At 33.0% G+C, this 14,742-nt stretch overlaps 1 protein-coding gene across 6 annotated transcripts in view; it reads right to left on the bottom strand.

Moving 5' to 3' along the window:
• The window catches only part of raph1b (Ras association (RalGDS/AF-6) and pleckstrin homology domains 1b), a 79,585-nt gene that overhangs the window by 17,997 nt on the left and 46,846 nt on the right, over nucleotides 1-14,742 (bottom strand). Inside the window, exons 3-7 of one of the 6 annotated variants that reach the window (NM_001365585.1) lie at nucleotides 9,665-9,786; nucleotides 8,695-8,797; nucleotides 6,340-6,899; nucleotides 961-1,047; nucleotides 475-549 (exon numbers count right to left, since the gene is read on the bottom strand). In NM_001365585.1, the coding sequence (NP_001352514.1) occupies nucleotides 475-549; nucleotides 961-1,047; nucleotides 6,340-6,899; nucleotides 8,695-8,797; nucleotides 9,665-9,784 (945 nt within the window). In that variant the 5' untranslated portion in view covers nucleotides 9,785-9,786. Of the gene's footprint in view, nucleotides 1-474; nucleotides 550-960; nucleotides 1,048-6,339; nucleotides 6,900-8,694; nucleotides 8,798-9,664; nucleotides 9,790-14,742 lie in introns of all 6 variants that reach the window. The other 5 variants (XM_005159954.5, NM_001365587.1, XM_073946123.1 and 2 more) reach the window with 5 other exon arrangements.

Below are 14,742 nucleotides of genomic sequence, written 5' to 3'. Positions count from 1 at the left end.
TCAAACCAATAAAAAAATTATGAGCAGCCATTTTTTTAAGGAAACAGTGACACAATGTAGCTGGCAAACCTGGATTCTTTAGAAATCTGTTCTTTATATGGAAATCACTTACTTTTCTATGACACACATTTAAAAAACAATTGCAAAAAACTGTCACACTTTAAAAAAACCTTCTAAATGTACAGTTCATAAATGATAACAACTGATCGTTAAAAGCAAGAAAACTGGATCTAAAACCACATTTTTCCCAAAGGCCCACTAGGCTGAAAGCATCAAAAATGACAAAAGATTGCAGCCAAGAGAGAAAATAAAGAATGAGCTACAAATCCATTAAAAAAATGTAAGAAGGCGTTGTTGGTGGAGCAAAGTGTCATGTCTGGCAAGTAGAGGTTAAAAGGCTTTCAGTGGAGACATAAACCAATTGCATGCAGAAAAAAACCACAAAGCAGCAAGCGAAAGGAAAGGAGGTGTCACCTTGGTCAGCAGGTGAGAGGGTTTTCCTGCAATGTTTTTCAGAATCAGAGAGGTCTCTCTGTCCAGATACGAGTGCTTAAAGGTGCAGGGAAAAGACAAACAGATTAATCAGTGCAATGATTACTGTGATTTCAAAAATGATAGAAACGCAAACTTGATTGTGGTGAAGCTTAGAAAGTGTGGAAGCATTGTTTGAGCATTGATTTTTTTCTTAATTAGAAAAAGATGGCATTTTATAGTTTAGATGGAGAACATAAATACGAGAACTGTTTAACACACTTATGTAATTCCTCAATAAAATCCTGTTCTCTTTCAAAACCCCTTATACATCAAGCGCTGAGATTGGATCTCTCTTGATATACTGTCATTTTCCAAAATGATGGTGTTTTGAAACCTGGAATTATCAGTATTGTGAGAATAAACACAACGTGTACACATGTTTTTTATCCCTTGCACACACACACACACACACATATACACACTTACAGTACTTTGATCCACCTCCCCCTCCTGTGAGGTAAAGTCAAGATGCCGTCTGGTAGTTTTACCATTGGCTCTGCGCAGTAACACATGCTGACATCACATACAGAAAAGGTGCAAACAGAAATGTTAATCATGCAAGAAAACAAAGCAAACGAGGCATGCACAAGCAAGGGTCAATACATGTCACTCTTATAAAACATTCCAGGGTGAACACTTTTTAAGCTTAGGTCACAGTTAACACTAATACTACTGATTTATTACCAGCCTGTTAGTAAGATATTAACTGTTCCTTAGTAGTTATAAAGCATGATCTTATTCTACATCCCTAATCCTACCCAAAACCTAAACGCAACTTCTACCTTAAAATCTATGAATAAACAGCTTATTAATAGTTTAAGCTCATAGGGTTAGTTAATGGTTTGTTATTACCGCAAATTGTGACCTAAACTAAAGTGCTACCATTTACAGTAATGAACATACAATGGAAGTATATGTAATACATAAGTTGTGTTTTTTTATTCAATAATGACATTTCTTTCAGATTTTACGGTAACACTTATTTACAATAAGGTTGTAATACTTAGTGTTAATTAATGTATTTACTTACATGAACAAACAATGAACAATACAGTAATTATGGCATTTAATAAAGATTTTTAATGTTAGTTATTGAAAATAGAGTTGTTCATAACTTCATGTTGACTCATGGTGCTGATGTTAATAAACATGAATTTGGATTTTAATAATAAATTAGTAAATGCTGAACTGTGAATAAGTTTTGTACAAATGTTCATTATTAGTTCAAGTTAATAAGCACATTAATGTGTGACCGATTTTAGTTAATCTTTTATTTGTAAAACTCACCTTGATATATATTTTAATATTTTAAACTTTTGAAAGTCCATGTAAAAATGTCAGAGCTTATAAAGAAAATGTAGTTCATTTGATTTAAGTGATTAATTTAAGATAAACATTTAACTAATAGTTTATTCCTTTATAAAAAAAAATTAAACACAAAGCTTATCAGAAAGCTAAGCTCAACTGTACTTCCAAAAAAACAAGCAAAAGAACGAAGACAAATGCAAATGCAATTTTTAAACAAATTTGAATTGTTTTCTAAAATAAGAATGAAGGACTGTCCATTTAATAGGCTGTATTAGCTGATCTCATTTCAAAATGGCCCTTTTAAAACTGTAGTTATGCATTACCAGTGCAAATCCTGTAGGTGTAAGCGAGTTTGCTCGACGTAAACAATACTTTGCTGATAGTTGCATCATGTCCCTACTCTAGTATCCTTGCACATTAGGTGAGAAAGTTTATTGGCATTACGGTGTGTGCTCATGACTTGCACGCACGAGGTTTGAAAGAAATTTCATCACATAATTCTTGGACGTTTAGCACGTATACCAAGTCCCTTTTTTTTGGCTACACTTTGGAAATAGCGTGTAGTAGACATTTACTGTGGTGCACTGTTTTGCCAGATATAATTCCATTGTCAGATCTTTACTGTAAACATACTTTTGTCTGATTTGACTTTTTTTAGAGGATATGTTACATAAAAATGTAATTTTATTGAACCTGATCTTCCCATTTAACAGTTGTTATATTTGCTTCATTATTCAATACCACAGGTTTTCAACCTTCAAGTTGCAATCACAAAGGAATTTCAGTGAAATTTAGCATACAAGCCATTAGCTATTGTCAAAAAATATGCGTGTATAAACTTATTTATTTAAGCTGGTCAGCATTGCAAATTTTCATGACCAACTAGACCACAAGCAAAATTCATGTGGCAAATTTTTTCTCTCTTATACAAAACTCCCGTTTATGTAGATTCCACAACTACTGGATTTTGACGAAAATATTTTGTAGGAAACAGTAAATGTGACTGCACCTTTACAGGACAATGACTCTCTACTCTCGTTGATAAATAATTTTTTTTATCTTATAGATACACTAGGTGTAAAGTATCTATAAGATAAAAACTTATCAATATCATTTTCAAATGTTCATTACATAACTCTTAGAGAATGTGCGGGTTTTAATATTTCTACACGAGACTCTGGTTGAAAACCCTCATTTCATAAATAGAAAACATTATGCAATAGATTATATTTGTTGCACATCAAGACCTTTTCTTATTGTAAAAATAAAGTACAACAAAACACATGCATTTAAATGAGTTAGATTAGCCATGTAGCATAGTCACACACTAATGTTTACAGTGACCATGTAAAGCACAAAGTCTGTGTCTTTACATGTCATGTAAAACTGTCATGCAGCAAGATTCGTGCACTTATTATCTCTCACACACAAACATGAAATGCTATCAGACTGTTTAAATGAGTTAGCTTAGCCATGTAGCATAGTCAGACGCTAATGTTTACAGTGACCATGTAAAGCACAAAGTCTGTGTCTCTACATGTCATGCAGCAGGATTCGTGTACTCATTCTCTTTCACATACACAAAGATGAACTGGTATCACACTGTAAAAACAGCAGCGCTAGTTTACGTCTGAATCCACAGCATGTATTTTTAGCCGAGTGGAGTGTGAGAATCTGTACATCTTGGTGCGGATGAGCAATGCTGTGTTTAGAAGAGTGGCGTAATAGCATCTTTTAGTTTTATTGGATTGTCTTCCTAGGTTCTGACATTGGTACTTAAGAACTATTAAAGCGAAGTGTGCGTGCTTGTCAGAAATTGGTTATATATGCACATGAGTGTGAGAAATATGTGGATTGCCAAGAGATGACTCAGCTATAATGATTCCATGATGAATTCAGTGAAACCCCAATCATCACATTTCCCAAAACCACAATGCAGACTTTGCCCTCAACAAAAGAACAAACAACTACTATGAATAGAACTGTATGTGTCTGGGTCAGAGGGAATGTTCACTGTCCAAGTAAAGAGACCCTGTTTGTTCTAAATTGTTTAGTGAATAACAGGATAAACATATGACATTTCAATGACTCTTTGTTTTTTGGTAGCAATTACACTAAGGGTAAGACATTAATTCAAAACAGAATTATGACTAAGCCTAGTTTTTCTCCTATCTGAAGACACGCAGATGGGAAAATCATTTTCAATTTAGAAAATTGTTCCTTTTAACACCCACATATATACACATTTACAGACTAAAAATAAACAACTCTTATTATGTGTTATTGTAAAGAAAACTTTAGTCTTTCTACTAAAAATGCTCTATTTTTCTACAGATGTTTATGTTTTGAACATATTAAGCGGTTCTTTTTTGCTTTAAGAAATAGATATAATTATATAAATATGATCTTTATTATAAATTTCTTAGAAATGAGTTGTATCGTTGTTTTGACTTTGCACCTCAAAAAATATCAAAATACATTTGAGATTGAACATTTGCTTAAACTAAAGAGGTGTACTCAAGTCACTACACTTTAAGTGTAAAATTTTATAAATTTCTATTAAAAGTGAATTCAGTTTTTTGACTACTTTAAAGGGACAGTTCACCCAAAAATGAAACTGCCTTATTATCATTTACTCTTCCTCATGTGGTTTAAACCTTTATGAGTTTCTTTTATATGTTCAAATATGTACTCAAATAAAGATATCTGAAAAATACTGGTTTCCAGGACTTATCGACTTCCATTGTAGGAAACAAAATACTATGAAATTCAATGGGTCCCAGCAACCAGCATTTTTCAAAATATCAGATTTTGTGTTTAACAGAAAAAATATATTCAAATAGGTTTTGAACAAGTGAAGGGTAAGTAAATGCAGACAGAATTTAAATTTTGGAGTGAACTATGCCTTAAGTACTAATATTAAAAAAGTTGATGCATATCATAACATTCCTCTGTAAAGAGGTTATCAAATGATAATGAAATGTCTTTTCATCTTCCAACATAACTGTTTGATGATTTATTTAAAGTAGTTCACTCAAAAATGAAGGTTTACTCACCCTCAGGTGGTTCCAAGCCTTTGAGTTTTTTTTTTTCTGCTAAAGATATTTAGATATCAGTAACCACTGACCTCCACATTCGGTTAAACAAATGCTATGGAAATGAATGGTCACTGGTTTCCAGCTTTCTTTATGATATCTTCTTTTAAGTTCAGCAAAAGAAAAAACTTAAAACTGGTTTGTGTCAAGTAAAATAGGAGTAAATGGTAGCATTTCAGGTTTGGGTAAACTATTCCTTTAATATTAACTTCTTGGGATTTACTAAACAGGACAAATCAGCACAATCCCATAAACAGCACTGATGGTAGTGAAAGGTTCTGGAGTTGATTTACTGACAATGCGCAAAATAAAGAACACCGTTGCAGCAGCTCATTTCTATAATGACCAATGCAATCAACCAAAGAGCAGTGGAAAATAAAATAAAAATAATGTTGCTTGGCAATCGATATGTTGGGGTAACACCATCTTCTGGCATTTCAAATAAATGTAGAAAAAACTATAGAACACCATGTGCTCTCTGTTCTCTGAATTTCTTCTTCTAGCAGCAACTATCGCAGCATTTCAATCTAAAAACTGGTTAATATATAGTCCCCTTAAAAAGTTGGAATTATACGGTTCTATCTGCATTCTGAATGATTTTGAGATATTGAGCTTTAAAGTTTTTGTATTCAATAATAAACAGTATGTGTGTAACATTTATTTTTAAATAAAAAGTCTTAAAATTTAAACAACTTATAAAAAACATCCCATAAAGTAAATAAGTTGTCATTAAATAAGAATATATGAATAACTCAATTTTGACAAAAATGTCAGATAGAATTTTATAATTCTAAGGTGGAGATATGCTATCTGGATGTTAAATATTAACAAAGACTACTAATCACATTGTGTGGTTTGTTTAAATAATTAAATTAATGTTCTGCTATTTGGCATCTGAAAGGAAAAATTCAACAAATGCCTATGCAAATTCCTTGACTATTACACCAGAATGAGAACATGTTCCTAGACCTATTACCCCAGAAAATAGCAACTTTTCTGCCAGTCTTAGAACATGATGTTACTACAAAACAGTTTCATGTCAAGCTAAGCTAAGCTGAACATGCCCTTACCAAACCTAGAGATCCACTGATTTTGATTCCACCTGTTGTAGAGATTAACCTCATTCATCAGTAAAGAAACACAGCCTGATTTAAACATTTATCTCTATGGTGACAGCAAATGTCCCTCTGTCCTTTTCTTTTGCAGATACTTATTTTCTAGTTTTGTGCTTCATATTTAAGCCCTTACATCTGCTTTCCGTTTTCCCTGTGTTGTCTTACTCTTCAGAAACCCAGCTGATATTTCTCTCCCAGTTTCTCACAGTGGAAAAAAAGCGGCATCAACTATGAAATAATTCAAAAGAACAACATAATCAAAAACATCCCCTTTGTGTGTGCATTACCTCTGTGCTAGTCTGGCTTTGGTTTTGTGACTGAGTCTCGTTCTCCTGTCCTCGAATATCCAGGGAGTCCATGCTGGATGCAGAGGCAGAGTTGACGCTTGACCTGGATGAATGACCGATAGAACGCACTTCCTGGTCACTGACTGTCCCGACTGACCCTGTTCGCCGATGATGTGAGTTAGAAGGTGGATTGGCAGATGAATAAGATGAGGAGGAAGACTCAGAAGTCTGTTTCGCTGCTTCATCCATGCTCAAAGACGCCTTTTCCAGCTGAGCAGTGATGTCATCCAGGGAGAAGTTGGAAGCCAGGGGTCGAGATTGACTGTTGCCACCCCGAACAGTGGATGCGGGTGAGGCTCGGGTACTGCTGCTGGTGCTTCCTCCACTGCTGCCCCCTCCGCTGTGTTTTGCGCTGGCTGAGCGTCCTGTAGGCCTTTGTTTGGATTTGCCATCCAAGGTCTTGCTTATGGGTTTGCCTATGGTGCTGAGTTCTTGCTCTATTGAGCACAGGTCAGCCATGAGAGCATCCAGGTCCACCGTCTCACCCTGATTAATGGCTTCTGCACGAACAGACAGAGGATCATTTAAATGTTTAGGTCAACCAAAAGGTTTGAGATCAGTAAGATTACAATTTTTATTTTATTTTGGAAAGTATTTATTTTAATATAGACACACTAATCAAAAGTGCCAAATCTATATATGTATATAGATATACAGGGGTTTCATCACTGATAATAATAAAATGAACAAGTTACTTGATCAACAAATAAGCATTAGGATTTGAAATCTTATCTAATCATATTTAGTTTTAAAAATGACAAAAATTGTGAGGTTTAAAATAAATTATTATATATTTTTTAATCTTTTACAGAACATACATTTTTATATATGCATTAAATTAATCCAAATCCTAAAGTGTTTTTAAAGTGCTAATAATGTTTTAAAAAACACATTATATTTAAACATTTATAATCATTGGATATGTTACTTGATTACCATGTCATTATATTACATGCTTTCAGCTGCTATAAATTTAGCTTTGCTAAAGGAGTTAAAAACTCAGAAAAAAAAAAAAAAATTGTTTTTTATATACATTTATTTATTTATATGACAGTTCTGTCTGGTTCTGGAATCTGATTGACTGATAGCCATGTTAATATTCTGCAATATCAGAACTTGTACAGCCTCCTCACCCTTCTGTATTACTCCGCCCATATAGAGTGACAGCAGATCAATAAACTCACTACAGTTTGACCAATTAACATAATGTATTTTTCAGGCGAAAATGTAGTTTATTTATAAGGATTGTGCCTATTTTAAATATTTATTATTTCTGAGATACAGCGCATCGGCACCCATCAGACTGCCATACTGAGCAGAGCAGTTGACTTTGTCCATTCACAAGATGGCAACAGAGACCGCATAACAAGCACTTAGAAGAGAAAAGATTGGCATATTTTCAAACTACAGTTGATCAAAACATTATAAAATTGGTGAGTGACAAGTCTAAGTGGATCTCTCTCTTTTTTATGTTGCGGTGCTGTATTTATACCATAGTAATTGTAGTGTATTGAGTGTAAGATAGGACTCGCATATCAGGAATGTTTGTATTTTGTGCATAACCCTGACTTTTTGGGTGGCCATCTGTTTGTTTCTAATGAGTCTCCTATTTTCATTATAGCAGACTAGTTCAGTGAAAAGAAAGAAAGAAAGAAAGAAAGAAAGAAAAGAAATTAAGAAAGAAAGAAAGAAAGAAAGAAAGAAAGAAAGAAAGAAAGAAAGAAAGAAAGAAAGAAAGAAAGAAATGCCTGCAGCGTTTTTCCTGCAAACACAACAGCAATGCCAGCAGTGATTGCTTTGCTGTGGCTTTTTTGGGGTTAACTATTGTGATATCCTGATTGCAACAGAGAAATAGTGGGAAATGTCTGAGAATGACGGCATTTCATGCTGTTCAACGTATAATCTTAAAATGGCTGTAAAATCACCTGTTTTGTCATCACTTTTGACATTATGCTAGAGAATCATTCATTTATATAACGTCATATATAAGCTATTATTTCACAATATTACCTTTTTAATCAAAACAATAAAGTATGGGGGAGCATGAAGACTTCTTTCAGAAATACAAAAAAAAAAATCCTACCATCCCCAAACTTTAAATAAGAGAAAGATATTATAGAACTACAACCATTTTGATGTTATGCAGGCATTTTGTACGATAATTCATTTAAATGGATGTCAAAACAACACTGTATCTGTTTTGAGTGAGATTGAGGCGTTTTGAGTGAGATTTTGAGTGATAATGAATGTTGAGCAATCAGAGGTGTGTGTGTGTGTGTAGGGGGGTAGACTAACCATTGATGTTGTACATAGAGAAACGATAGGAGAAATTGGCAAGGTTTGTTTCCTGTCTGAGAGGAGCTTTTTGTACTTTCTCAGGACGCCCATCATCCAAACTCTAAATCAAAGACAGAAATGGGGGAGGGTGACATTAGGCAAGATGAGGTAGCTAACTCATCAGAATATACAACAGTAAACACAATGCATCAGAAGACCATTCTGGTTAAACCTTTTATTTTTGAAATTAAAATTTTTTATTGTCTGTCAATAATAAAATAAATAAATAATAAACAATAAAACGATAGTTCACCTAAAAAATGAAAACTTTGTCACCATTATTCACCTTTTACTTGTTCCAAAAGTTTATGATTTCCTTTTTATTAAACACACAAAAAGGAAATATTTTGAAGAAAGCTGTAAACCTGTAACCATTGTGTTGTCCATAGTGTTTGCTTTTTCGACTATGGATGTCAATGGTTACAGGTTTTTAGCATTCTTCAAAATATCTCCCTCTGTGTTTAACAGAAGTTGAATAAATAGTGAGAAAATAGTAAGTACATTTTCATTTTTGGGCAAACTATCTCTTTAATGAACTTGTTAACATGAACAAAACATTCGTAACATATTCAGGTCTAAAAATATATGTTAATAATCAATTCTAAATTTAGACAACGTCATACTTCAGGTTTGTCAAGACAGTGCTTAATTAAAACTGCGGTGAATTTAAATAAGAAATATCTTTTTCGACTATCTGAAGCTTATTTTCAATAACCTTATACTAACCTATTATTAGTATAATATAAAATAATATCAAATAGTATGTGATATAATGTCCATACTACCACAATCTACATGACCCTATATTATTATTCTCTGAACAGAACATATTGGATTCAATCAAATGGTATACCTATATCTACATTTCTTGAGAAAAATGAGCCCGCAAAATGAAAAATAAAACATCAAATTCAAGAGTGAGCGTCACCTGTGTGAGCTTGTCCAGTTCTCCCAACCAGGCACCAAACATCTTGTCCAGATCCTGGTCCTCCTTATCGCTGTCTTCTTCGGCAGCATGGTCCAGCTCATCATCTGATACCTGCTCCATATCTGCTGAGACACACACAAACAAACACACCCTCAGTACACGATACAGATGATGGATAAGGACCCATGTCCACATCAACAGACCACCTGATGTCTAAACATATATAAGATCACAGATACTGCACCCTGCTAACAAAGCATACCAAAAATTCAAGATCGACTTGTTGGCTTTGATGCGTCAATACTATTAGGTGTTTATTCAGTGTCAACTGAAGGATGACATGATCACATCTTGTCAAGATGATTCATTTATTTTCCTCACGTGCAACATCGCATCCTATATCAGTTTCTCTCTGATATCTGACATCACCATGGCAACCCTTGAATCTTTAAGGGTCGTAATATGCATCTGGAGTGCTTTAGCTTAACATCTGTCAGTCTGGTATCTTCAAGAAAAACTCAGATTTTTTTCATCATCTTCATTTATGCTGTCATGTCTGTGTAAAGTAAGTCATTATTTCAAGGTTGCCTTCTGAGAGGGTGTGATGTGGTTGTTATGGTAACCTCGGCTCTGCCTCGAAGACTGGCATAGTTGCTATGGCAACCCTCTCTAGATCTCCCACTATCAGTTTCACCCCCATCATTGCCATGACAACTCCTGCTGTATCTTCCACTGTAATTTCTAATGAAAACACATGCTGACTATAGGGTAATGTAATCAAATTACACAAAGCACCAAAAGTACTTCCGTGTCTTTTTTTAATGGATTATACATGACATGTAAACACACAAACGCACACATAAACAAAACATGCAGAAGGACATTTCTGTTTCACTCTGGTATACTGAAATGGCACTTCCCGATGTAAAATTGGAAACACTGAAGTCAAGAGAGCGATGGGTGGGTGTGTTAGTGATGACCTTAATAGAATGGAGGTGAGAGGATAATCATCGCCCTCTAGTGGACACCAAAATAACTGAGGTTTAGTCACTGCTTGCACTCAAAACAAAAGCTCTCGAGTCAGCACGTGTGTAAGCATATATTATGGCTTTTCACGTTGAGTCATAGTTGGGTGAATGAATAAAGGATGATGAACAACTATCTGATGAGTCACAAAAAAAGTAGACACATATTGATGACTCACTTTCACTATCAGCATAGGACGTGCTGACAGCCCTTTTCCAAACATACCACTACATGTAATAAATCCCATTTAATTTATATTTATACATTGTAACATAATAATAAACTGTGTATTTGTACTAATTGTTTTACCAGGTAGGGGAGCATAATATTGGAAAAACTTTATTTTATTTTTCTGCAATAAATATTGCGATATGAATACAGTTTCACAAGATATTTTGAATAGCACTATTTGATGATTTTCTGGTGAGTCTAACAGTATTCAGGTACATCGATTGAATAATCACAATGCAAAGAATGCTTTTCTTTATCTCAAAAAAAGGGTAACTGATCAAGTAAAACATCCAAATTAAGAGATTTTCCTTAAAACAAGCTAAATTATCTGCCAGTGGGGTAAGTGAAATAGTCTTGTTTTCATTTTGAAATGTAGATATTTGGAATATAAACAAGACAAAAATTCTATATATATATATATATATATATATTTTTTTTTTTTTGCATAAATCATGTAAATTCCATATAAAGACAGTAATTAAAAACAATTCTGTAGATCCTGCTCAACTATAATTGAGACTCAACATTGCAACAAAAACCAATCTTGTATCCTAGCCGTGAACCTGCAGTAGGTATGTTAATTAACTTTAAACATTACAATAAAAAAAATTATCTAAGCCAGTCAATCATTACAGTACAAAGACTAAATATATTACATTTATAATTGGTAAAATTGGGGTCTGTAAGATTATTATTAATGGCTTATGCTGAACTGTTGATGGACGAAAAGATCAGTTAAGGCAAGAATAGTGAAATATAATTATAACATTATATAAACATGCAGTATTTTAAAACACTAGTCTAGTATTTTTGCATAATAATTGTACAGAGTAAATGTTAGAATGTACAATTAAGTTTTATAGTTACACACGTTTTACATGTAAAAAAAAATACATACATACACACACATATATATATATATATATGTATGTATGTATGTATGTATGTATGTATGTATGTATGTATGTATGTATGTATGTATGTATGTATGTATGTATGTATGTATGTATGTATGTATGTACGTACGTACGTACATATATATATATATATATATATATATATATATATATATATATATATATATATATATATATATATATATATATAGTTGAAGTCAGAATTATTCGCCCCCTCTGATTTTTTTCTTCTTTTTTGAATATTGCCCAAATTATGTTTAACGATGCAAGGACAGTTTCACACTATGTCTGATAATATTTTTTCTCTCTGGAGGAAGTCTTATTTTGTTATTTCGGCAAGAATAAAAGCAGTTTTATATATTTTTTAAAACATTTTAAAATCAAAATTTTTAGCCCCTTTAAGCTATATTTTTTCGATAATCTACTGAACAAGCCATTGTTATACGATACAATCACTATATACAATATACAGTAACTTGCCTGATTACCCTAACCTGCCTAGTTAGGACTTTAAATGTAACTTTAAGCTGTATAGAAGTGTCTTGAAAAATATCTAGTAAAATATTATTACTGTCATCATGGCAAAGATAAAATAAATCTTATTAGAAGCTTGTTATTAGAAATGAGTTATTAAAACTATTATGTTTAGAAATGTGTTGAGAAAATCTGTAAAACAGAAATTGGGAAAAAAATAAACAGAGGGGCTAATAATCCAGGGGCGGTAATTATTCTGACTTTACTGCCTTATAGTAAATATATAGTATAAATATATAAATATATAAATATATATAAATATATATATATATATATATATATATATATATATATATATATATATATATATATATATATATATATAATATATAAATAWATATATATATATATATATATATATATATATATATATATATATATATATATATATATATATATATATATATATATATAAAAACGCACACATACATTTTAAACAAATTATTTTGTAACACTATAAACATTTTCACTTATATTATTAAAAAAATATTTAATGCGTTACTTGCTATAGAAAAAAGATCTTACTAAAACTAAATGTTATTTACTTTTAATTCTAATATAAATGATCACAAGGGCTCTTGCGATTAATCTGACTTAAATAGTAAATATCTTAACTTAAACTTAAATTGTAAATATCACAACAACCCCATCAAGAACAGCAGTATAAAAGTCTCTTTAGAGCCCATGTTTGCTTTTGGAGAGTCCTGGTCCTGTTTTCTTACAACACAGTCCTGCTGATATTTAGTCTAACAGATCAGCAGGAGACTAAACCAAATGTTTCATTATTATGAGAAGGCTTCAGACAGCACTTGAGAGCAACATCTTCTAGTGTTTGCATATGCAAGTCTAGTGCAATGATGTTGACCTTATTCTACAATGCGGATGTGCACTCGTTTTTGTGATTGTGTTAGAACTTCTGATTCAGTAGCCTTAGGAGAAATGACTATAATTAACGGCATAAAACGGTCAAACTACTTGCTAGACAAACAAGTGTGTTCATGACTATACAGACAAAGAATACAGAATAATATAATAAGAAAACATCAGTTTGCAACAACAGGCAGCATAACCAGCTGTTTTTAATGTCTAAAAATGAATGGAAGTGAAGTGAGTGGGATCGGAAGTCTCGAGCCAAAAAGATTCAAATGGCTGTGCCGGCTTATACGTAAAGAATAAGGTCATTAATCAGAGACTTGCAGACTGAAATTGCAAACTCTCTTATGATCCATATCTTATTTTAAATTCATAATTATTGAGTTCTATATTGTAGTTTATAGTAATATATATGCAATCTGGACAGACCAATTTTGCAATGTTATATTGGCAGTTTATTATTTGTCTGTTTGTCTAAATCTTCCAAGCAAATGAAAGACAACATAACATTTGCATATTCTATAAAGATTAATATTATATTATATTAATATTATAGCATTTTTACAGTAAAGACTATGAAGTCGTTTTATGATGAATTCATTAATGATACATTATTCTTCATCAGTTTTTAAAGATATTTAGAATTTATATATTTATTCATTAACTTTTTTTTCGGCTTAGTCTCTCTATTAATCTGGGTTAGCCACAGAGGAATGAATCACCAACTTATCCAGCATTTTTCGCAGCGGATGCCCTTCCAGCTGCAACTCAGCACTGGGAAATACCCATACATTTAGAATACAATAGCAGAAATATGGTTTAGCTCTACGGTGGCATGGTGGCTCAGTGATTAGCACTGTCGCCTTATGTTCTCCCCGTGTTTGCATGGGTGTCTTCCTGGTGCTCCGGTTTCCCCCAAAGTAAAAGACATGCACTATAAGTAAATTGGGTTATGGCTGAAAGGGCATCTGTTATGTAAAACATATGCTGAAATAGCTGGCGGTTCATTCCGCTGTGGCAACCTCTGAAATAGAGACTAAGCAGAAGGAAAATGAATGAATGAATGAATGAATGAATGGTAATGCTCTATTTCAGGCATGCTGTCACATACTGTTCTTCACCTACGTTATGAAATCTGCAATTTCATATGGAGCCAAAGTGCTTAAATCAGTAAAGCGAATTGTGAAAATACATCTTTCACACCCTCCTGCTCGGTCTCACTAGTTTCAGAGCAGCAAGATGCTAAGTCAATCTTTTAGGAACGGCCATGGCTCTGCATAATCAGTCAAGCACAAAGAGCATAAATAAAAAGAGAGGAAAGGAGAGGGAAAAGTGTGGGACAAAAGGAGATTTGGCAGAATTATGGAAGAGCAGAAAATGAAAGGGAGATGGAGAAAGAGTGCAGAGGGAAATTAGAGAGGTGTGTTATCTTGGTACCCTGTTGCTTAACAGCTGCTGACTTCCATTAAGCTGCGTTAAGCTCTTTCTGTCTCACAC

Source organism: Danio rerio, chromosome 1 (assembly GCF_049306965.1).
Source record: "Danio rerio strain Tuebingen ecotype United States chromosome 1, GRCz12tu, whole genome shotgun sequence".
NCBI lineage: Eukaryota > Metazoa > Chordata > Actinopteri > Cypriniformes > Danionidae > Danio > Danio rerio.
Note: the sequence above shows the minus strand (reverse complement) of the source record. Positions and strands in the feature narration are given on the sequence as shown.